The sequence below is a fragment of the Ascaphus truei genome, chromosome 1, assembly GCF_040206685.1.
Source record: "Ascaphus truei isolate aAscTru1 chromosome 1, aAscTru1.hap1, whole genome shotgun sequence".
Taxonomy (NCBI): domain Eukaryota; kingdom Metazoa; phylum Chordata; class Amphibia; order Anura; family Ascaphidae; genus Ascaphus; species Ascaphus truei.
The window spans coordinates 381,324,264-381,350,244 of record NC_134483.1 but is presented as its reverse complement, the minus strand read 5'-3'; the positions used below and the strand labels follow the sequence as shown (position 1 = coordinate 381,350,244).

The 25,981-nt window shown below is 41.4% G+C and overlaps 1 protein-coding gene across 1 annotated transcript; it reads left to right on the top strand.

Moving 5' to 3' along the window:
* The first annotated feature begins 57 nt into the window (after positions 1–57).
* On the top strand, positions 58–18,582 carry SPCS3 (signal peptidase complex subunit 3). The gene is made up of 6 exons (XM_075611001.1): positions 58–184; positions 865–1,067; positions 9,802–9,877; positions 14,112–14,186; positions 16,595–16,710; positions 17,961–18,582. Exons 2-6 carry the CDS (start codon positions 925–927, stop codon positions 18,091–18,093), a joined length of 543 nt encoding a protein of 180 aa, XP_075467116.1. The 5' UTR covers positions 58–184; positions 865–924; the 3' UTR covers positions 18,094–18,582.
* Positions 18,583–25,981: the final 7,399 nt, after the last annotated feature.

Below are 25,981 nucleotides of genomic sequence, written 5' to 3'. Positions count from 1 at the left end.
TGGTTCTCCCCTCCCCTCTATGGCTCTGGTCTCTTCCCGTACACCACGTGTGAGTTCCTGCGCCCTGCCTGTTCCTGTGTACGGCCGCTGCAGTGCACTTCCGGTGTCCTCCCCCGGAAGCGGGAGCTGTGTACTCAGCAGTCCGGGGCCGACAGACAGCTCAGCGCTAACGGCAGCTTCCTGTGTGAGAGTCACTAGCAGGAAGTCCCCCCTGTCCTTGCAAGCGCAGCGATTCCCCTCACCTGACAGATCCTATTCTCCTGCATTCGCTTTAATCTCCAGCACAGTCACATCTTACCCCTGTGCCTGCAGAGCCTCTCTCTTACCCCTGTGCCTGCAGAGCCTCTCTCTTACCTCGGTGCCTGCAGAGCCTCTCCCTTACCTCGGTGCCTGCAGAGCCTCTCTCTTACCCCTGTGTCTGCAGAGCCTCTCCCTTACCTCGGTGCCTGCAGAGCCTCTCTCTTACCCCTGTGTCTGCAGAGCCTCTCTCTTACCCCTGTGCCTGCAGATCCTCTCTCTTACCTCGGTGCCTGCAGAGCCTCTCTCTTACCCCCGTGCCTGCAGAGCCTCTCTCTTACCCCCGTGTCTGCAGAGCCTCTCTCTTACCTCGGTGCCTGCAGAGCCTCTCTCTTACCCCTGTGTCTGCAGAGCCTCTCTTACCCCTGTGCCTGCAGATCCTCTCTCTTACCTCGGTGCCTGCAGAGCCTCTCTCTTACCCCTGTGCCTGCAGAGCCTCTCTCTTACCTCGGTGCCTGAAGAGCCTCTCTCTTCACACCTGCCTGGGAGATCCTCTGCAGGGATCTTATTCTCTGTAAGACCCCCCCCCCCCCCACCATATCCCTCACATCCCTGTGTCCTCTGCAGGGCCCTCCCTGGTCACACCATTTATCTCGTGGGTCCCCTCCCTCCTCTTCCTCCTCCACAATGAACACAGCGCTGTCCCGGGCTAACTCTCTATTCGCCTTCTCCCTGAGCGTTATGGCCGCACTGACCTTCGGCTGCTTCATCACCACCGCTTTCAAGGACCGGGTCGTGCCCGTCAACATATCTGTGTCCCGCGTGATGCTGTGAGTACTTTGGGGGGGGGAGAATATGTATATACCACTAATATTGTATTTTCTTTAGGGTAGTGTCTCACTTTGCCCTCTGTATGTCAGCGGTGCACAAACTGGGGCGCACAGGCGGTTGCAGAGGTCCTGCGCTCTCCCCCCAGGCATTTAAATGCCAGGGGACCGTGCGTGGCCTCTACATACCAGGATTCTGCCGGCTTCAGCACACATGACTATGGCAACGCGGCGTCATGTGACGTAACGGTTGCTATGGTCATGTGACCTCAAATGACGCCCCGGGTCACGTGACACCGCACGACCCTGCTGCCTCATTTGACGCCGCACGAGGTAAGGAGGGGGGGTGGGAGGCGGCAACGGAGAAGTTAAGGCGGGGAGCGCCGCAAAAAAAGTTTGGGCGCCCCTGCCCTATGTTGTTCTTTACCTGTGGCACTTATCCCCATTGTTAGTCACTAAATATACCCTGTAATTTTGTAAAGTTCTGCATACATTGTTGATGCTATTAGAAGTAAATGAGATGAATCTCACGTGTGCTCTAATATAGTGCAGGGTGTGTGGGTCCAATGAATAAACAATTGAATATGGTAGGAACAGATATTTAGTAGCCTATATCTGTGTGTGGTGCCGACAAAGATATAATCCATTGATAAGTCCAGGATGCATATGTGTGGGGACGAGTGCAGCTGACCTGAATGAAGTAAGGCTGAGCTCCGTGTCTCTGGTAACCTCCGCCTCCACTTTTACGGTCTTGTCCCGTCTCACGTGAGGCTTGCTTCACTCACCACTACCCGGAACAAAAGCAAGTGGGTCCTGGGATGTGCCGTTCTCTCGGTCGAGTATGGCGCGTGGACCGTGGCTCTTGGGATCTCACACACACTGCACCGCTACTCCCCACACTCCTGGAATAAGCAGCATATCACTGCACGTCTCTACGCTTGTCTGCTCCGTCGGGACATCAATGTGGGAGACACCCTCCTCTGGTGTCAGGTCATGCAGTTCCGTAAAAGCTAAGCGGTTTATGTCTAAGCACCACACTGGCTACAAAACATCAAAAATAATTAATGGTGTCCAGGGGTATACTCGCATCCCGGCAATCTGTTCCTTGCGTGCTCACAGTCCATAGATGAGTAAAGTTGAAAGGGAAAGGAATGGGCACTGCTAGATAGAAAAAATGAGGCTTGCAGTAGGTGTAGAAAATTAATCTTCTTTATTGGGCATAATAGCCAAAATTAGATATAGCACAGAAATCCTCCGACGCGTTTCCCGCCTCCGTGGCGCTTTATCAAAGATAAATCATTGATAAAGCACCCAAGAGGCGAGAAACGCGTCGGAGGATTTCTGTGCTATTTTTATTTTTGGCTATTATGTCCAATAAAGAAGATTAATTTTTTACACCTACTGCCCGCCTCATTTTTCTATCTTGCAGTGCCCATTGTTGATGCTATATACAACGTATACATACGAGCATGGAGGTGGGGAGGTCAATCCTACAATGTAAACACAGGTGACATGTAAAGTAGCTCAGGCTTTACTTCATACGGAGTACAGCTAAATAATTACTACATGGTAAAGAAGTTCCGCACAACACAATGTAAAATGCAGAAAGTACCACTATACACAGATGCCTTTGGAAAGGGTGGTCCTTCCCGCTTCGAAAAATAATTCTAGCAATAGACCCAGCAATTTGGTTGAGGGAAAATGTTGGTTAATACTTTTGCATTACATTAGTGAACTGTCGCCTACACATTTTTGTGAGCTTATGAAATCTTGTTTGAATAATTTTAGGCACCCTGCGGTGGCTCACGGCTTCTCAAACTTTTTCATATTGTGAACCACTTCATTGTTATTAATATAACACTTAACTCTGTTGGTCAATATAGTTGTATATACATAGGCACACATTTAGAGTATTATACTTAGAATGGTGAGTAGCGAGCAGCATGGAGTGAAGTTTGAAGACTTTGGGGGCTACCACAAAAGTTGGAGAAAGCGCACTGTTGGAGAATCTCTAAATTACTTCAGTGAGCTCCGGAGGCAATCGGAGCAGTCATTTATTTTTAAAACCAGGAAGCCATAACAATATTTTTTCATGATACAGCAACATATGGTAGTGAAAGATGATTAAGCTTGTTTGTAAATGTGCAGTTCAACATGAGTAATGTTACTCCTTGAAAAAGCACCATTTGGATGTGAAGTGCATGGGAGATTTTCTTTTGTCCGTTTTTACTTGTTTCATGTTTTTAATTATGTCATTTAATCTTCTTTTTTTTTTTTTTTTTTTTTTGCTGCTGCTGGTGAGATCCATTATACTTTTTTTTTTTTATGGGTCCACTGTCCCACCAATCCTCTGCTTTCTTCTTCATGAGTAATGTCACCTCTGGCATTATTGAGCTCTATAGTGGACTTAGTTATATTATATGCTAGCGCTGGGTTGGGTAACTCCAGTCCTCAAGGGCCACCGACAGGTCAGGTTTTCATGATATCCCTGCTTCAGCACATGTGCCTCAGTCTACCACTGTTTTACGTCAGTCTACGACTGAGCCACCTATGCTGAAGCAGGGATATCCTGAGATGATGTTGGCCTTTGAGGACCGGGGTTTGTCACTCTTGTGCGAACATATTTTGACTTCCAACACCGAAATTGTATTTGTGTTGATATAACACAAACATAGGGAAGATATTAATTCCTGGCGTTTGCTTTCTTAATTTCCATTCCGTTCTTAACTTGTGCACTTTGCACCACTGTCCGATTGATTAACAGTTCTGGCCAATAGAGCAGTTGCCACAATTTAGGTTAGCTTACCTATATGTTATTACAGTGGGATACATGTTAATGCGCACATGAAGTTATAGAAAGATGTTTGCTCTGGCTATGCTAAATGCTGCGCTCTTGATAAAAGCACCCTATTCATTTATTAGATTGGACTTTGTTAATAAACTACATTCGACGTCTGGCATAATTGTGGATTTGATTTTCAACCAGAGATTAATAACTTCGCTAAATTCTTTTTACTCAGTACATCTATTTTTGAAAATTCACTTTAATCTTCTATAAACCTGTTGAAATGTTACATGTTTTACTTCGTTCTTTGTAATGTCTTTTAAATGAATAGGTTTATGCTGGCCTGTAGTTTTTTTTAGGTGAACCCCGTGTTCCAGCTTCTTTTGTTATCGAAAAGGTGATAAATGAAATTCCTGGAAATGGGCAGCTCTGAAAGATAGCATAGACATGGGTAGTGAGGCCTAATTGCTGTTGAAATTGTTATGGGGAATTTAGTGGGAGGCCAGTTCCACCAATTGATGCTGTCCCAGGTTGCAATAGGGCAATCTGAGTGCTCTAAAGCCTTGATTTACTAACCCCTGTTAGGGGTGGCAAAACATATAAAATACAGTCAGAGTTCTCAGAAGCCAGCGTTTTGTACGGCCTGGGGGGTGGAGAGGTTGGTGTTCCAGCTTCTCCCCTTTACTGCTTTGTCACTGTGTGTGTGACACACTGTCTCACTCTCACTCATCCCCGTCACGGTGCATTGAGAGCAGGGACGGGCAGAGTACAGGAGGCTTCCGACCAGCTCTGGAATGGGACATTTTACTGTGACCAAAACGCAGCTGGCGTTCGGCCACCGGGACACATCGCTGCGGGACACTTTGCCGCGATGTCCAGTCCGCCGCGCACCTGACCCAGCAAGCCGAGCCAGGTATGCCGCTCAGACAACTGGATGTTTAAATGTACATCGTGGGACCGCTACACTGCCTAGACATGCCGTTCCGACGCGCCATCTGTAAATGTCCCACGGGATATTTATAGATGGCGCATCGGATCGGCTTGTCTAGGCAGTGTAGCGGTCCCACACAGTACATTTAAACATCAAGTTGTTGGCTTGGCTTGTCATGTCATGCACAGACGTCCTAGACCGCACTAGCACAGCCCCAAGCTTTTGTGCGCCCTCTGCCTCCCGCTCTTTTTACTGAGTGGCGTGGCAGTGACTTGACCTGTCAATCACCGCAACTGCTGGTCCCAGGGCAACGGATTCGGCTTTGCTATTGCTGGGAGCGCTCTTGTCGGTTGTGGCATTATTGACAGGTCGGTCATTACTGCGCACAGGAGCCGGGTAGGAATTGTAGGTTACCAGGTGCCTGGGAATTTTTGCTGCCTGTTAAATCAGGGCAAATATGAAAGGAGTGGCTTTTTTGTTCTGTGTGAACATCTTGTTAGCTATGGTAAGTATATGCAAAATGAACAGCCATAATTGAACTTATTGGCATACAGTTAATGCAACATTACTTCAAATAACGCAGCATTATATAAATCTTGCCGTTACTCAGCCATGAAGCACAGAAAGCGACACCCTTGTGGAATCTATAGTAGTTCATTCCATGAGAAGGGCTACTTTCTGTTCCTCATGTACCTGCTCCACCTGCTCGTTAGACCTATGCAGATTAAAGTGGCAAGCAACACTATAGGTATCATTAGGGCTTTCTTACCCACAGTACACTGGCTAATATGAACTGTTACTCCTTGCCAGACACTGAGATGGTGCTCAGACATAAAAACTGACCAATCTATTAAGGGCACATTTATTTACCTCCAAATAAAGGAACACATGCTTCATTTGTTGAGAGAGCTGAATATGCAAATCCAAAATATGTCAAATGTATTCAAATTAATGACCTTTGCATATTTCCCAGGTATCTCGCCACATGGAGCATAGGATAATCTATTTGGAGGTATAAAAAACAGGATATTCAGCGCTCGTGTTGTATGATGGTGTGGATGATCCCTTTGCAGCATGTACATAAAGCGTCTCCCCAGAAACTCTCAAATCTAGGTGAACCCCCCTTAAAAAGGGAGGAGGGCACCCTGAAATACAAGATAATAAAAAATGCACAAATGCGCACCAGGGATTAGTGGAAGGTAATTTATTAAAAATACACACAAACTCTGAGGGGATCCAACCCCACCTCAGAACAGCTGTGCAACTGGACGGCTAAGTACTACCCAGGAGAACACCTAATGGTGACTAAACCCTAAGCTGCACAGTATACAAATACAGTAAAATTTATATAAAAACACATGAAAGAAAAAAACAAACATGAAAACAACCTATCAACAGATTTGTATAGAAACCGCCATAAGGTTGGGCACTGGCAAGGGGAAACGGACACTCACACTGAGACAGTCAGCAGACTCGCGGTGGCTGCACAGGATCCGGACAGGTCATCCTGCGCGTGTATGCAGGTAAGCTGAGACGGAGCCTGCAGGAGACAGCAGCGTTTTTTTCCATCTCCGCGGTGCTGAGATCCGGATCCTGTGCAGCCACCGCGAGTCTGCTGACTGTCTCAGTGTGAGTGTCCGTTTCCCCTTGCCAGTGCCCAACCTTATGGCGGTTTCTATACAAATCTGTTGATAGGTTGTTTTCATGTTTGTTTTTTTCTTTCATGTGTTTTTATATAAATTTTACTGTATTTGTATACTGTGCAGCTTAGGGTTTAGTCACCATTAGGTGTTCTCCTGGGTAGTACTTAGCCGTCCAGTTGCACAGCTGTTCTGAGGTGGGGTTGGATCCCCTCAGAGTTTGTGTGTATTTTTAATAAATTACCTTCCACTATTTGGAGGTATATAAGTAAATGGGCCCTGTACTAAATTGGTCTCATGACATTATCCGTAACCCCTGAAGTGCCTCGTGACTTAGCTACCACGTCATGAGGTCTGGCACGCCAGGAGCACCATGACGTAGTAGCTATGATATGTCCTGGGCTTTTTGCGCGCTTCTAGAGCAGGTCTGGCTCTGCTGCTATGGAGGGCTGAACGTAACCTGACTCGACAAGGAATGAAAGAGGAGACTCCTTCCGTTCGCATTATTGGGGACATCACTTTTATGTGATTGCTGTCATAGAAGGGCAGGGTACTCTCTTACTGCGACCCCTCCAGCATGCAAAGGGTTAATGGAGCTTAGTAAATAGGGGTGAATGTCATATAGGCTGTAATGAGCTCATTTGCATGTCTTGAGGAATAACAGGCGTTAAAAAGACATATTCTTTCTACGTGCATAATATCTGGTTAACATCACAATATTTGATTTGGTGAATAGACTGTTGCTATTAATGAATTGACTGAGGGTTATTGTCATTTTATGCCTATATTCACTAAACTTCGTTAACCTAAGAGAGCAATAATTGAGTATTCTCGGTGGCGCGGTCTGCGATGTTATACTTACTATCGGCTTCACGTGGCCTGGAATTTCAGCACAACCTTAGAAGGCAGCACTTGCAGAGTATTGGGACAACACGTCGCCTTGTACTTTTTATGCACCCAGATTAAATATAACAATCTCTTGGTTGTTGCATTGCTGCTGTGCTGTAATTGCACCTCTGTGCAATAGGCTTAGCTGCGCACATCTTCCAGTGTTCAATTTCCACTCATTCAATTTGCTTTGTCCAATGAGAAAGCAGCACGACAGCCAGCTCTGCTCAAATATCACAACTGCTCCTCCTGCAGCTGCATAGCAAAACAACGATCTGTGAGCCCAAGGCCCTGTGCATTAGTACCAAGCTGAGCTGATCCTGCTTGTGACAGAGCTTGCTCCCAAAGAAAGAGGGACCTTGTTTTGTTTACTTCACAACGAAACCAGGATCTGAACACAGCATCTGCACAGTGAGGGACTCTCGATATCAAAACCTCATTGGTATAGCATGTTTTTAAAGTAATAGATAATGTATGTATTGTGTGTCTTTATATAGCGCCATTAATGTACATAGCGCTTCACAGTAGTAATACGTGACAATCATATAAATAACAGGTCATGGGATTAAGTGCTTCAGACATAAAAGTAACATTTAGGAAGAGGATAGTCCCTGCTCTGAGGAGCTTACAATCTAATTGGTAGGCAGAACGTACAGAGACAGTGGGAGGGCATTGGGATTCCACTACACAGAACGATATAGAGAGCCTCTCAGCATGCATGGGCTGGCTTTACTGAATGTACAGTATGAATGTACAGTATAAGGTTGTTTCATCATTAAAGTGCAGATCCCGCAATTTGCTCCCACTTTTAAAGGATGGGAACTAGTGGGTTCCGGAGCTGAACATGCTGTATTCAGCTCTGGGGACCTCCTGGTTTCTGAGATACTTGCTGGTTAAGGTACTGATCAATTTCACATTCCCAATCTTTATAACAATAAAATGAAAAAAGGGATATAAATTAATTAAAGCGAGCGGCCGGGATTGCGGTTTTAAAAGCACAGCATTAATGTGCACTCATTTTTTACAGTATATTTTAACTGCCGCCTACTGTGAGGCAAATTTGCAATCTTTCACACATGCAACAAAGAAAATAAGATCAAATCCAAATCACCTAGTGATAATTAATTGATTCAAAAAATAAGGGTGTTTCTCAACAATCTTAGACATAGGCAACAAAAACAGGTCCTGCCTTAAATCTGCTCCAGATCAGAAATCTGCAATCACTTGATTTACACTTTCACCACGTGAGTGGGTATTCATCCGTGTATTATTAGTTCATTTGTTTATTACACATTTGCACTATGTTGTTTTATTTCCTTTTTTTACATGCCTGAGGGGAATCTCCCACACATACCTGATCTTTCATTTACAAATAAAATGGTATAATGTATAGTCGTGCAAATGTACAGTAATCAATCTAAAAACAATCTATACTACGAGCAAAGGGAAATTCAACTTTTTACTAACAATTTGTCTACATATTTTTTGCTGTGCCTATTTGACGGTGAACAGTGATGGAACTTTACGAAGCGACATTCGGGGGGTAGTGTCTGTATGCAAACATTTCTTAACTACAAATGTTTATTTCAGGAAACGATATAAAACTTGTATTTCCCCATGAACAATGGCTTTCAATTTGTACTTGGGGGTTCTGTGGAAAGTTGTTAGGGGCTCGCTGTGAAATGTGTATGAATGGTGAATATTTTACCCTGCTGTATTCAATCATTTTACGTTATCATATTTTTCAGTTTAATATACATATGCAATGGCTTATTGCAGTATTATAAATTATATGTAATATAAAAAGCTGTTTGTTTATGTAAATCCATATCATCACAACAGTACTTTGTCACATAGTTGAAGTGGACTGGTGTTGCACAAAGTAACAATTATTAAGGGATTAACAATGCACGCCTAAGTTTTCTAACGAGTAGAAAACCCCTGTTTTTAAAGTTTTTCGTTAGGTTTTTAAATCGTTTTGAAACATCACTATATACTGCAAATGAACATTGTCCTGTCTTGATTGGGTTTCCTAATTGCATTGTTATAGTAGCAGTGCAGCTCATAAGTGAATACATTCTGTGCCTATGTAATGAGAAGATGTGTGTAATGCTCAGTGTAACCTTCTGTGTCTCAGGCACCAAAACGTAGAATTCAGTATTCATAGTGCCGTAGACTCTACTGTAGTATGTACTTTCCTGAAAACATACATGGTCAGCACTTTTTATTAAAGTACCGTTTCAAATTCGGTTACTTTCATTTTCATGTGTGCAATTTTCCTAATTTATTTTTTAACCCTTTTGGATGTTTTACACATCTGACATTACAATATACTAGCAAGGCTTCCATGATAAAGGCCACTTTTGGGGGAAAGATAGGGGTGGTTCGGATATTTCTTGAACACGAGTGTGTGCGTGTATATATTTCTTTGTAGTATTTTTATGTGCTAGAAGTAGCCTACACGGTGTAACATTGTATAAACTTGTTTTTCAGAGAAAATGTTGAAGATTTCACTGGCCCGAGGGAAAGAAGTGATCTTGGATTCATCACGTTCGATATAAATGCAGATATCCTTTATGAAGATAACTGAACTTAATGTTTTTTTTCCTGCTCCATGTTCATACAGTATCTTACTTCTGATATACAATAGTTGTCCCACTGAAAAGACGTGAGAATGAAACCCAATGTTATATTTTCTTATAACAGTGCAGAAGGTTTATTGCTGGAATTTACCTTTCGTCTAAATAGTTCTATGCACCTGTCAATAAAATGTTTTTTGTCCTAATCTTGACATCCTAGAACAGGGATGCGCAAACATTTTTGTTTGCCCCCCTGCCTGCTCTCCCCCCTCCCCCTCCCTCCCATCGCGCTCCCCCTTACCTTTTCTCCGGCATCTTTGTCGTCATGTGACGTCTCGTTGCCAGAAGCTGCCAGGACACAAGGTAAGCGCTATACAGAGGCCTCGCATGCTCCCCCGGCATTTTATTTAAATGTGGGGAAGAGCATGGGGCCTCTAAGCTCATCGCACCCCTGTCCTAGATCATGGAGATACTTTTAAATTGCTTCAAAATGGGTGGTATCTCCCTGTAAACATACTGTATACAGTGAGGTGTAGACTGAAGGCAGAGAAATATATCTCGACGATCGCTCTGTTTCCTCAAACATAGTCACACGACTGCGTAGACAAAAGACCTGGGTTCTCAAATCTGGAAAGGCTAAACAAAAATAGGTCCATCAACACCTGATTAACAGTTTTATTAGACCCAACGTTTCAATGCAACAACACGCCTTAGTATATTAATATAATTTTATGAAGTTTAAGTCTGGAGTTATCAAGCCTCTTTAGTTTCAAAATAAACAAAAGTGGTCTAATATGTGGGCTATATGGGCCACCATAGCAGTAAAGCCGAGCACGGGTTGAATACGCATTACACTGAGTTTATATATTGTTGGTGAGCATACAGTAGGGTTGCTCAGAGGACGGTCTAAGAAGGGGATCGATATGTCCTATGTATAAATTTCTTATTTTGCTTTGCAGCGGGATCTGCAACATATTGCAGTTTGTAATAAATTACAGGTCTCTTTGGCAATAAAGGAGAGGTCTTAAGAAATTTAGTCGTGGATGTTTCGCCACGACCAAATAACCGCAGGCGCTTTGCTGAGTCTCGCCCCACTGCTAGAACCTGCTGCCGACGGTCATTTCACCCCTAAGGTAAGTGCCTAAACCCCTTGCCCCAAGCACTAAAACCCCTTAAATTAACACCTTACCCTAAACGGTAATTAAACTTGCCTTAGAAGTGGCCGGCAGCGGGGATTCCGGCAGCGGAGTCTGGAAGTGGCCGGCAGCGGGGATTCCGGCAGCAGAGTCTGCAGCTGAACACCGGTGGTGATTTGGTCATGTCGACACGACTGGGACTATATGTCCCAATCCAGTAAAGGAGTTAGGGCTGTCCCTCCTGTACGATCTCAAATAAAACAGATGTAGCAATAAAAGTCTCTGGTGCCACGGTCGAAGAAGGAAAAGTCTGCTGTGCTGGATACGGTGATCACACTTTGGGGGCATCCTGCTTCTGAATGGAACCCCCCACAGCATTAATTCTCCGGTGCCACAACCACAAGTCACGTGACCGTGGCTGGCCACGATACCGGCAATGGGTGGTCTTGTTACATCTGTAAGCATACGTGTTGGCAGTTAGTGTTCCCAACACACATCTCTTATTTCCTGCCAAATCCTCTACATTATTTCATGTGGTGGTCCGAATTGTAGACACTACTGTTGTCTTGCGCTAGTTTACCGGCCCAGTGTATGTACGAGTGTCCCACCAGCCACAACTTGGGTGTTTAACCTGCGCTGCACATTGGGAGAGGAAATAGATGTCTGTTAGTCTTGCCAAAGCACCATACACCTACACCCTAGTTATTTTAGTCTGTGTCATTCTGCTCTAACCTAATATAGGACTTGTACCTGTCTGAATGCCACGTCCCTATTTTCTTCACCTCGTCTGGTGGGAACCTTCTTTCAATGGCTATTGTTGTTTCTATTCTAAATGGCTAACTGATTTGCACTGGGCCCTTGCAGGCAGTGAGTCTACAGTGAGTTCTGTAGATACAATGCAAGATGAAAGAAAGCAAATCATTTTTCTATCTAAACAGTACTGGACAAAAGAAGGAATGGCCTGCAACTAAATGGATAGATGGCAGTTTTTTCGTGATAGAGGAATATACTTTCAGGATACATGTTTCCAAGTGAATGTTTCTTGGCGTTTTATTTAAATCGTGCATTGTTTGTAGAAAAAAAGATATGTCCTCTGGAGAGTAGACTCAGGTGGTAATATCAGACATGGAAAAAACAAAAAACATAACAATATTTACTGACCAGTTACGTGACCAAGCATCCACTAAATAATCGTAGGACACTTAAGCAATATGTAGTTTGTTGTGTCTCAGATCTGTATACAGGACACTGCTCCCAGATTCTTAGGTGATAACAGTATCTCGGAAAAAATAGAAGAGGAAAAACATGGCATAATAAACTTTAATAAAAGTTGACTGGCATCAAACAGTAAATGCACTCACAAACAGCTCTTGCACATTGGCGTTGTGAATAGCTTTCCAGCATGTGACTGCTTAATCCTCCCCTCACTTCTCAGTAAACCACATGACACAGTGGCCACTGCGCAGACTCCAGAATCCATTCTCACGCTGCCGATTCCGGCGTGCATCTGTGTGTAGGACGCAGGCTCGCTACTGGAGAGGACCGCTGCTACTCTGCTCTACACCGGCAGTGCACGAGCTGAGAGGGAGAAAAGCTTTAACCCTTTCAGTTCCATCTAAAGAGGCGAGGACAGCGGGCAGTGACAGGTAAAGGAGGTCTAGTGACGGAGACCCCGCGGATCCCTACTATGTGTGGTCCAAGTGAAGGAGGATTAAGCAGTCACATGCTGGAAAGCTATTCACAACGCCAATGTGCAAGAGCTGTTTGTGAGTGCATTTACTGTTTTATGCCAGTCTATTTTTATTAAACTTTATTATGCCATGTTTTTTCTCTTCTTTTTTTTCTGAGATACACACACACACAGATCTGAGACACAACAAACTACATATTGTGTAAGTGTCCTACGATTATTTAGTGGACGCTTGGTCAATTTACTACAGTAAATACTGTTATGTTTTCTGTTTTTTCCATGTCTGATATTACCACCCGATTCTGTGCGCCGGAGGACATCATTTTGTTTTTTTTTCTCTGTAACCTGTTTCTGGAGGGACGTGGAACTACTCTCTTTGGACTTTGGCAGCTGGACTTAAGTATATCTCCACGTACATGGAACACCAACCACAATAGGAACTGTTGATGTGTTTCACTTTATAAGTTTTATACTTAAGTCATAATCACATTTTGTATATTACACCCCTTAAATAGGTTTAGTGGCTAGCGCTGCTTTCTTCTCTTTGTACATTGTTTGTAGCTTAGCAATGCATTCTGCTGATCATTTGGAATTTCATTTAGTCACAAATAAGGCACACACTTATTTATCGTTTTTAAAGTTGATATTTCTGTTTTGCAAAATTACATTCTTGCAGAGGAGTTCTACGAACATATTTCTAGATTTAAGGTGATTCATAGTGGACTTTATGGACAAAATGAGGGAACAAGAGTCGAAGCTTGAAAAGTGGTTTCTCCTTCCTGGTAGAGCTTGGCTCCTTTCCAACAAATGGGACTAAAATCTTCTCCAGCGCTGGGAAGCAGATTCACAGTATATTGAAGAAGGGCTTAAAGATGTATGTTCAAAATGCTGCTCTACAGTAGTCCTCTTTGCAAAGCTTTTGATTGCTATTTGATGCTTTGTATGCTATTTAAGTGCCTGTTAAGTTTCTAAGGCTTGGTCCCCACTGCCTGCTGCAGTGTGCTCTATGGTGTGCGCTGCAGGGACAAGAACCGCCCCTCAATGGGGCTGGGCCTGCTATGTACCTTGGCCGCTGCGCGGCACGCCCAGATTTTTCTGAAGACGGTAAAACTGTCTTCAGAACTGGTGATGGAGCGCTGGCCACGCCCCCTGGTGGTTCAGCCAATGAGGGCGAACCTGCCGGGTGACATGGTCACGCCCCCGTCTCGCCAACCCCTCCGTTTTTCCCCCTTGAACTCTGCACAGAGCATTTAGTGCTGACACCGGGGACGAAGCTTAAGCGCTTGTCACCTTCCATTAAGCAGCATGTTGATTTAAGAGCCTTGGTGTCTACAAATGCATAAAGCAAAGGTTATTGATGCAAAATCTGTTGAACCGTTTTCCTTAACTAGCTTACATTTGCAGCCAATATTTGATTGGAATGTTAAACAGCTATTCATTTATTTGTCTGCTGAGTATTCAACTAGAAGCAATGTAAGTATGAACTTTTCTCTTACAACTGTTGGTCTCTACTGATGGTGTGGACTGTGCTTTAAGAAGCAAATTGTGTTTGGGAGTTATCTTTGGTGTATGCACAATTCAATGGTAATTCATTAATAGCATGCAGTTTAATTTAGAAACAAAATGTATGGTTGCTGAGCTAAACCGTTACTATACTTGAGTCAGCAATTCAGGTTATTTTTCTTTTTTTGTGTGTTTTTTTTTTTTTTTTTTTTTTGTGATTGATGCAGGGGTCTCTGGTGGTGAGCACCATTCATTTCAGCTCCGGGACCCCCTGCTTCCAGAGATACTTACCTCTGTAGCCTTCCCGGCATTTCTTCAGCCAGGTAACTTGTGTGCCTAACATCTGGCGATATTTGAATGTCCTGGGTTACGTGGCCAATAGGAAGCTGATGTCATCCTTTGCGTCTTCCTGTTGAGCCGCCTGACCTGGACATTTAAACTTCAGAGATACAATGGAGCACCTACAGAGGTAAGTTTCTCTGTAATTAAGGGGTTGCCAGAGCTGTGATTAATGGAGTTCAGCTCCAGAGATCTCTCTGCTTCAAACCTATAACAAATAAGCAAGAAATGCAACCTGTATTGTTGCTTTAACACAAGCTTTCCTTTGGCATGGCTCTGATTTGCATGCCCTGAGCACCACCGCCCGTGGCTTTAAAGCCTAAGTGATGCAAAGACGACAAGCTGGAGCGTGTTGGGCAATATGTACATACAGTATGTGTTTATATAGACACAATTTCTAACCTAGCCCTACCATCACTAGACTTTAGTTTAGTCTTAGTTCTTCAACTGTTTTTATTTTCTATTTAAAATACAGAACTGTTGAGAACTAGAATATATGTAGCCATTTTTAAACTTCAGCAAATGAAAAGCGTTAAAGCAGCACTCCTGGCTGGAGGTTTTTCAACTTTTTATATATAGGTTTGAAGCAGGGTTCTCCAGAGCAGAGCTACGTTAATTTAAACTCTGGGGACCCCGTGTTTCCCGCGATACTTACCTCGGAAGGGGGTGTCGGTAGCAGCTCTGCCTGGGCTTGTTCGGGTTTTCGAAATCGTGGCTTGAATGTTCTGTGGGCCAATAGGAAGCCGTGACGTCACCCCTTGCAGTTTCCTGTTACTCCCACTGACCAGGACATTTAAACTCCACAGAGATAACGGCAGCAGCTTCCAAGGTAAGTATCTCAGGGAGCAGGGGGTCCCTGGAGCTGAAACGAACGCGGTTCAGCTCAGGAGACTCAATGCTTCCCACCGAGGGAGGAGGGGATACATTTCTTTGTTAGTTTTACATTCAACAGTGTATATCTTATCAGTAATTTGTAACGATTTGTTGTATATTCTCACTTTCTAATTATTATTACATATTTTTCTTAACTGGCTCCCTTTGTTACAAGGCCTCTCGCGTTCACTCTTACATCCTTGGTTTACTGGTCTCTGGCTCCCACACTGATATTCCTGGCAGGTCTCTGAAACACACAATCCAATACCAGTAATTTTAGTGCTATTTACATTTAACACTTGCATTGCTGTTAAATACATGTTCACATTTGGTATTATAAATGTAAGTCCGAGATGTTTAAGAATGGCCTAAACTCCTCCACTTAAATATAACATTTAATTCGCCGTCTGTAAGTGTTTCTTGCCCTAACAAAGTACTTCTCGTTTGACTGTAAAAATAGCCCAAACTTGATACTATCTTCAGATTGGATTTATTTTGTTTTCATTACTGCCCTCAAACAAACTATAAAATCCAAACCTCACAAAGGTTTGTTGCTTTAAGGACGTTCAAGGGATGTTTTGGTTTTCCCCTGAATTATTTGATCGCTCTTAAAATATATATACTTTTTTGGTAGTCTTTCCTCCTAAGGTGAAGGTTTGGAGTACTTTATGTAGAACTTTATTTTTAAGCACGTTTATTGAAAGAAGAAATATTAGAAAATGTGAAAATCCACTTTATACATTGTAGATATTCGCTTTTCTTAAGTACAAGTTCTCCGGTTCTTTTCAGGTGTAGTATGCCCTAAAGAAAACTTTCCAGGAAGAACTCCTCCTTCCATAGGATAAGATGATAAAGCTGTAACCTTTAGGGTGTCCCGCAGTTTCTTGACCTGTTTCTTAGGCTGCATGTGTTTCGATGTTTAAATATTCCATCTTCCCTGCTTCTATTTATACAAAAGGACATATAAATTGGTATGAGGTGCTAAAGTGATATAAACAATCGCAATTTTCCAAGGTTAACACCATTTACTTGGGGATTTGCAAACATTTTACATCTCCATATATCCCTCTTTTGCATATTTGGATAGATGTTTCTTTTTCCACAATAAATTGCAAAGTCAAATCTGCTTCGCATTAATATTGAATAATTTTATGATTTCATTTTAGGCTTTAAACCAGGTTGTACTATGGGACAAGATCATCCTCCGAGGAGATAATCCAAAGTTGTCCTTAAAAGAGATGAAATCAAAGTATTTTTTCTTTGACGATGGAAATGGTCTGAAGTAAGCATCTGGAAAAAATATATTGTTTTTATTAAAATGTGCACTCTTCAAGAAGCGAGTGTAAGAGATCAAATTTATAAGGTGAAAGCTGACACAAAAAGCTGATGTCTGTTTACTCTTTGGCGCCAGATTTTTTTCTGATTGATTTGTGGTGGTAGAAGGACGAGTTCTGTAGAAGATCAAGATGTCAAAAGTACTCCTAAGTGGTGGTGTTTAATTATCATTGTTTGGTATTACTGGTGTTGTATTATGGTTCCCTGAAACCTATTATTACAAAGTTACTGGCTGAAAGTTGAACCAAGTATTCATGGAAAAAGACATTAAAAGTATGTCCACACGACAGCTCTCCGCTTTTTGTATGTCCCCTGATTGTTTTAGGAATGGGAGAAATTGGTGGATATTTTTCTAATGAATATATTAAATACTTATTAAACTAGATGTATTTTGCTGGTTTACATAAACACTATCTTTTTTTAAATTAATCTACTTTTCAGTTATGCTTTTAAGACAACCCTTTTAAATGACCAAATTGTTTGGCCAGCCAATAAAAGGTATTAAAAACTGCGAAAAAAAATCATATCCATTCTTGAGCATGTGTGCTATAACTCCTGCATGAGAAATGTTCGTGTTTCATGAAGCGTTTGCATACTCAAGCCGTGAAGTTATCCTCCCATAATTACACACATTGCTGTGTCTTGTTGCATGCAGAGTCGATGAGAGACAGATTTGTGTGCCCCTCCCAGCACATGGTGTTCACTATTCCAACTGAAAGGTTCTTCATTTGTTGTTTATTACATCGCAAACTTAATCTGGTTCTGGTAAACCTCATCTCATATATGTTTGTAAGTGTATGTATTTGAAAACTGTTCAATATTCACAAAGGCAGCTTTCTAGCAAGTATTTCTCAATTTACTGTATTAATAAATAGAACTTGTGTTTATTGGGTACTTAACTACATATTGCGTATCCGTAAGAATTATTTTTTTAAAGCAAATTGGGGAATGATATGCAGACTATTAGTTTTAGAGGAAATGCTTCCAGTCTAGAGTTGGGCAGTATACCAATTATAATAGTAATATCGCCATAATATAATGAATTATACTTTTATTTTAAATCGCAGTATTGCCATCAGTCAGCTTTGGGAGTCTGTGACATTTTAGGGACACTATCATCAGTTGACGCTACCATACAGTGCAATTATTATGCATAATGATAAGGTTTCATAATACTTCATTTTATTTCTTTTACAGGGGTAATCGGAATATCACATTGACTCTGTCTTGGAATGTTGTCCCAAATGCCGGAATCCTACCTCTTGTCACAGGATCAGGACACATCTCCATTCCATTCCCAGACACCTATAAAACCACAATGAGCTATTAAATTATTGCAATGTTCCCCAAAGTCAGCGTTTTATTCTTGTGCATCCTTAAAACATTCTTCCAAAATTCCCCCCCCCCCCCCAAAAAAAAAACAACCAGCATTGATTTACATAAAGGGTCCACTTGAAATTGCAGCAGCTTATTCAGAAATGTGAAAGCCGCAATGGCCATGTAGGTAAGAACATCCATGTAAATAAAAATTTAAAAAGAAAATCCACTTTTTTTTTTATTTTAAGTAGTTTACTGTACGTCTTCCAGAATAAACCCATTTGTTTCCATCTCTATACACCGCAATGCAGGGCGCTTTGCGTTTGCAATAAAAGCTCATTGTCTGCTAATAACTCTTGACTGAATAAAGATGGAACATTTTTAGAACATTGCTTTCTGTTAGGACATCCATTCTAGAAATCCGTCTCATTGAAACTGTCGTCATGCACAGATGCATTGCAGTGGTACCAACACTGTTTTCTAATAAAAATTATCCAAGATACCTCGATCTGTCCAGTGTGTTGCAAAGTCATTTAGACAGTAAAGTTGTGTTAAGCAGTTGCAGATGTAAAGCACTTGTTTTTCTTTTAACACATGGTTATTTTTTGTCTCCTTACATCAAGTTTTTTTAATTTTTTTTTTATAAAGGATTTTTTTTATTCTGTACTTTCTAACAGGATTAACCCTTTCATTTTCATTTCTCGGTCTATATTAGTGGCTTTTTGCTATTAACAAAATGGCTCTTTCAGAAGTATTAGGATTCAGACCTTTGTGATGACATGCTTAATTTATTGGTTTTATTTAAGATTGGAAAGGCAAAATATATATATTTTTTTATCGTGAGATTAGTACACCCTAAAAACAAGCGATTGTATGTTATGAAAATATAGATCAGTGAAAGGAAGTAATGATCCACCAATTTTTTATTTTTTTTGGGTTCGGACAACAGTAGTCCTATAATTGAACCCCCAATTCGTAAAAAGAAGAGTGCATTTGCAGGATGTCTTCCAGTTTGCAAGCAATGATATAATTGTTATTAGTAAATGACATGCATATATAAAACACCTATAGCTAAGGAATTTTCACCTTTCATATGGTCTTGGTTTTCCACATCTGTCACACTTAAGATTTTTTTTTTGATAATGATGCAACATGTCTTTAAGGATATTTTCTTTTATTTAGCGCGATGTGTTAAATACTTCAGAAACATATTTTATTGAAATAGCAGAGTTGGGCGAGGGCTTCAAATGTATTTGAGATGAAAATACAAAGTTCCTTGGGTTGCGCATTCCTCTAACCTAGCGTTATTACTTTACATTCACACGACGTAATGATACTGCAAATTACCTACCAGCTGTGAGCAAAAAAAAAAAAGTCACGTTTCAGTCTCTAAAAATGTAAAAAAAATATTACAATGGCTAATTCTGTGAAATCAACAAGACACCATTTTCTGGAAATTCATAATGACCATAAGAACATAAGTGATCAATAGGGAATATAATAATAAAAAAATAGACCAATTGTGAAAGTTTGTGGTAATATAACCACCAGTAATTAATATAACTGTCAGTGTAATTGAGAATCTCTTGTGGTTGGCAAGTTGGCTGCCGTTTAGGTTTGGTTGTAAACATTAGTGAAACAACTTCTGTTCTAGCTTTGACAATGATCCGTGCACACTGTAGTATATTACGGTGATATACCTTATGGATCAACAGAACCAGTGTATACAAGAAAACTAGCAAACTGTTTTAGCAGTGCTTTTATTGAGCATCTGATGTTTTCAGATGCAAGCTTTCAGAACCACTCGAGTCTTTTGGAAATTTGTCTACAGAAAGGTATTTTGTAAAGCACATCTTGTTCTGTTGTATGTGTTTTTTTTTGTTTTTTTTAAACTACTGAATTTAATAAAAATGTAAAAAAAAAAAAAAAAAAGTTTCTATTCATAGTCCTGTTAACATGCACGTTATGTTCTTATGAATTTTAAGTTGCAGTAAAACGGATGCAAGGGCATAATGGTTTAAAAAAAAAAATGAATTGGCACAACCCTGAAATGCTGATATTATCCCTGTGTTAACATACTCTAGCCTAAAATTCAGTTTAAAGCATTGTGCTCTTGTACATACAATTAGGTCTGGAAATAATTGGACACTGACACAATTTTCATAATTTTGGATCTGTACGCCACCACAATGGATTTGAAATGAAACAACCGAGATGCAATAGAAGTGCAGACTTTCAGCTTTAATTCAAGGGGTTGAACAAAAATATTGTATGAAACGTTTAGGAATTGCAACAATTTTCATACGCAGTCCCCTTATTTCAGGGGCTAAAATGTAATTGGACAAATTAACACAATCGTAAATAAAATGTTCAATTTTTAATATTTTGTCGAGAATCCTTTGCAGGTAATGACTGCTTGAAGTCTGGAACGCATGGACATCACCAAACGCTGGGTTTGAGATTTGGGTTTGAGATCAGGTGATTGACTTGGCCATTGCAGAATATTCCACTTCTTTGCCTTAAAAAACTCCTGGGTTAATTTTGCAGTATGTTTTGGGTCATTGTCCACCTGTAAAGTGAAGCGCCGTCCAATCAACTTCACTGAATCTGAGCAGACAATATATCCCTATAATCCCTATACACTTCAGAATTCATCCGGCTGCTTCTGTCACATCATCAATAAACACTAGTGACCCAGTGCCATTGTAAGCCATGCATGCCCATGCCATCACACTGCCTCCACCGTGTTTTACAGATGATGTGGTATGCTTCGGATCATGAGCCGTTCCAAGCCTTCTCCATACTTTTTTCTTCCCATCATTCTGGTACAGGTTGATATTAGTTTCATCTGTCCAAAGAATGCTGTTCCAGAACTGGGTTGGCTTTTTTTTAGATATTGTTTGGCAAAGTCTAATCTGGCCTTTCTATTCTTGTGGCTTATGAATAGTTTGCACCTTGTGGTGAACCCTGTGTATTTGCTCTCGTGAAGTCTTCTCTTTATGGTAGACTTATATAATGATATGCCTACCTACTGGAGAGTGTTCATTTGGCTGGATGTTGTGAAAGGGTATTTGTTTTACCATGGAAAGGATCCTACGATCATCCACCACTGTTGTCTTCAATGGACGTCAAGGCCTTTTTGTGTTGCAGAGCTCACCAGTGCATTCTTTTTTTTTTTTTTTTTTTCCCTCAGAATGTACCAAACTGTTGATTTGGCCACTCCTAATGTTCCTGTTATCTCTCTGATGGATTTTTTTTTTTGCAGCCTAAGGAAGCCCTGTTTCACTTGCATTGAGCGCTCCTTTGACCTCATGTTGTGGGTTCTCATGTTGTGGGTTCACAGCAACAGCTTCCAAATGTGAATGCCACACCAGGAATCAACTCCAGACCTTTTACCTGCTAAATTGATGATGAAATAAAGAAAGAATAGCCCTCTCCTGTTCATGAAACCGCTTTTGAGTTAATTGTCCAATTACTTTTGGTCCCTTGAAAAGGAGGGGGCTACATATTTAAGAGATGTAATTCCTAAACCCTTCCTCCAATTTGGATGTGAATACCGTCAAATTAAAGCCGATAGACTGCACTTTAAGCCATATTCATTATTTAACTGTACCTTGAATTTATTTTGGTGCACAGCCGAAAAAACTTGTATCAGTGTCCAATTATTTCTGGACCTAACTGTATGTGCTACTCAATTTACATATTTGAATTGATGTTTTTACATTGGGGTGTCTGGTGATTCACACTCTAAAAATACTACAGTATATGGCACCAGGGTTGCGCTTGTTTAATTCTTCTGACGTTTTACTGTTCCGCTGTAAGAAAGTCTTCCATGGCGCTGAGCCTTAGATGAAAGTGCAGATATGTGAAAAGATCAAATATAGAATAATGTCAAATAGTATTAATATTGCAACTTGGTCCTATAAACATTCATTACAGCACAGTGTATGGGCATGCAAATTGAGACCAAAAATTACCGTGATCTTATATTGGACAAAAAACACAGTGGTAACACACATTCACAGTGCCTTCAGGTAGCCCCAGAGCAAACATTCAACATACAGTGATATACAATAATATTAAACACAATGACTCGGTGAATGTATAAAAACTCTTCACCCTTAATGCATGTAGTGAGGATACTACTAAATGAAGCTAATCAACATATATGCATAGAATACTGGTGAGTACAAATCCTCCATTGGATATCGTGGAAAACTTAATTCACATGGACAAACATCCATTATATATGAGAGAGAAAATCACATAGTACATAAACATGTAATATAAAATCATAAAGCAGAGACTTTCATAATCTCACAGATTATCTGTTCTTTTGCGCTTTGAATAACGGGGGTAACTTGTAGTTCTTCGGCCGTCTGGATGTGGAGTTTCTCCGCTTCTAGTGTTTTTGGCGTCCGCGTGTCTCAACAGACCAGTACCGAGAACGCCGTTGTGTATACCACTTCCTGGCTCACGTCTTAGATCCGCCAAACGTACCAAAGAGATGATGTAATCCGCTGCCTCACAACTGATCGTTCAAATCTCCACACTCTCCGAGACCACAGACTATCACCTCCCAGCAATAGCGCATCATGTACCGTTCACCCTACTCGTTTTATGAAATGGCAATTCGCTTCCTTAGGGGTACAATGTCCATAGAGGGATGTGTTCTCTTATAAGGCATCCTCAACTGTATACTGATTGGAAACCATTAATTAATATACCTCTAGTGTACCCTTTCACAGTTCCCTTTTATTTTTATTACATGCGGTCCACATAGATCTCACCTTATTTATAAAGCACAGTGCAGCTTATCATTTTCTTCTCTGTGCTTTATTATTAATCATGTGTGCTAAGGCAGACACAAACCCAGCTGCACAAATATTCATAAATACATGAGAGAGGAAAGTAAAAAAAGTCACATATCCAGGTGGAGGTAGCTGGCAGCATTAGGAGGCAAATGGCTCTCCCCTGTCCTTACTCCCAGGTGTGGGAGGCTGGAGCTTCCTGAAACTTGCTTACTCTGGGAGCCACTTTGGGAGCCTACTTGCCAATCCATGAAGAGTTGGTCACTGTTAAGAATACTAAATGATGCATTCTAGGGTTTAGTGTAGCATTGGGGGCAGGAAGGAGGACATACTTTGATACAGTATTCTGAGAATGTAAGTATTTAGAAGAAAAATAATGAATAGCGTTGACGTTAGCTGATTTACTCTAATTGTTGCTGAAATGAATTTCTATGCTATCTTGATTTCACATTGCTTAACTGTAGAAGGTGGTTCTATTGAATAGGTAGCTTTAAAAAATAAATAAGTCATAAAAGGAGAGGAGTAACCTATCTTTAATTATTTAGTATATATATTAGTTAGTCTATGTTCTGATTATCCATGACTAATGCAAAACTATTATTTGGCCCACAACTATGTTTAGGTTCACTATCGTAAATACAAAACCTGCAGTTCATTCATAAAATAACAGACAAACCAACACCGCGGGCACATGATAATAGATACACTTTCATTTTTCACTTCTCATGGGATACAGATGCAAGTGAGCACCTCCAATTAAGGCTCCATAACGTATACAATTTACTACATGCAAAGATCATGTTAACATTCAAGCAGCAATACTATATCACTCCCCCCCCCCTTTTTTTTTCTTGTTATTTGTATATGTAAAGCATGTGGCAATGTATAATTCTACATTCTTACCTAAGCTGGCAATCATTTGCTGTTCCTTTTATAAATGAGCCAAACTCCTTGTGTGACTCACATAATTGCTGCTCCAGTCAATGTAGCTCAGCAGCTACAATGTATCCTTAAATTACTAAAGTAACATTATCAATTATTACAGTTTACAGCTCAAACTGCTGGGATTATTGGCAACAAATGATCCCAAACAGGAAAGTGTTGCAAAGAGCTTGGGAGGGCGGCTAAAACCTGAAATTAAAGGATGCTTTAAAACTCATTAAAAATGAAATTGAGTTAAATAATAAAGAAAAATGCAGTAAGTATTATCTAATACTACAGAACTGATTTTTTTTTTAAATTCACATGTTGCTGCTTTAAACACGTGTGGTTTTGGATTTTATTTGTATATACTATTATACTCAACATAGACCGTGCTGATACACTTTCTATAACATGCAGATCATTTGTCAAATCAGTTTTTGATATTCAAGCTGCTGTGATTAGCAGAAGTTTCCAAGATTCAACTAATTGGAGATGGGCAGTGCAGCACTCCTTGGCTTTAATACACGAGCAGAAATGGGTACCGCTGGTGTAAAGGGTACAGGACATAAAAAGGTACAGTTGGATGATATAAAATTATGGTAATTTGTTAACCAGCCCCACACTGATGAGACCCATTAAGGTCGAAACGGCTGTCTGTGGGTGGTTTTCTGGGTATGCACCTTAACCCTGGCTGTGCTCAAAGCTGTGACCATGCAGCAAGCTTAAGCCTATAGGGAACCATGTTAAAAATGATTTTTGAAGCAAAAAGTGGCACTGAGTGCTCATTTGCATGTCATTTCCCAGAATCCCTTGCTGCAGTGGAAGTGCTGTATGCTGGGTGATAATGGTGAAAGGTCGGGTGGCAGACCTGCCTAAGACATGCAGATGAGCATACAGTTGTATTTGCATATATATATATATAATCAGGTTTATTAGTAAATCAATGATTATTGTAATGGACTGCAAGGGGGAAGCTTCCTGTTGTTAATAATTGCATAAAAACAAAGTAAGAACTTCGAAATGAGTTGGTAAAATAAAACATATCTGCTCTTCTCTAGGATTATTGCAAGGCAGACATTTATTAATGAGTGCCTTCTATTCATTTTGTTGTCGGTATAGCTTGTGTTAAATACTCTGCCATAGGTGGTGTAGCCCATGTTTCCCCCCCCCCCCGCCCCCCCCAGACACAGATCGTGCCTCTAAGGTGTATTGAGGGTTGGCTACATGTAATTGGGTGGTGCAAACCTGCTTGGAACAGGAGGGCCTGAGTCTCCCGTGGTAGTATGGGGGATAACAGGGCCAGGCTTCTGGGGTATATGCCTCCATCTTTAGTGGTTGTGGCGCAGCGCCTCCATTCTTTGGCGAAACCTATGGGATAGGTTGGAATCTTCCCAGAGAAAGCCCTGGTCCCAGGGCGAGAGATCCCAATCTCACACACACAGTCTCTTTATAAAACAGCAATGTCTTTATTGTCCTTGCACAAGGATACAGCAACACTTCATGCACAGCGGCACACAGCAGTTCATATACAGCAGTGCACTCCAAATGTATAATTGCAGGCCTTTCCTCCTCTCCTCCAGGCTGTACCCTAGCACGATGGGCTGGTTAGGGGCTTCAATACCCCAACCCCCACCTCCAGGATTTACTCTCTGGGTGAGGGTAGATCTCCCCCCTCACCCCCTCAGCAGTGCTATCAGCTCTAATCTGTATGGCTAAGTGTCCTTTCTCCTGTTTCCAGCACTCTTTACTCTCACAACTATCACATCTTTCTCTTCTCTGCAACAGACTGTCACAGACTCTCCTCCTCCCAGGCAGTAGGAGAAGGATTGATAGCCCACTAATTGTTACAGGGGCTACACTCTCCCTCTGGTGGAATCCAATGGTCCCCACTTGGACCTAGCTTTAGCAGCACCATCCTGCGGAGAACAAACCTGGGAAACAAACACAGTGCAAGACAGGTTATCTCTTGAGCCACCCACCAGGTGGCATAACAGTAACAGTAGCCGGGTACTCCCAACGGGGAGAACCAACTAGTAATAGTGCTTTGGGTCAGGCTTCCTGACCTTTCTCCCATTATGGTCAGTTACAGTTATATAATAGGGCTGTACCGACCCAGACTCTGGCCGGTAGATTACACTGTGCATGTATATGCACCGTCCTATACTC

What these genes read in the sequence shown, in the direction of transcription:
- SPCS3 (XM_075611001.1), top strand. Translation starts at nt 925, where the DNA reads ATGAACACAGCGCTGTCCCGGGCTAACTCTCTATTCGCCTTCTCCCTG. An exon ending in CGTTCGATATAAATGCAGAT is followed by an intron (nt 9,878 to 14,111) that starts ATCCTTTATGAA and finishes ACTAGCTTACAT; the next exon opens with TTGCAGCCAATATTTGATTG. An exon ending in AGTATTCAACTAGAAGCAAT is followed by an intron (nt 14,187 to 16,594) that starts GTAAGTATGAAC and finishes ATTTCATTTTAG; the next exon opens with GCTTTAAACCAGGTTGTACT.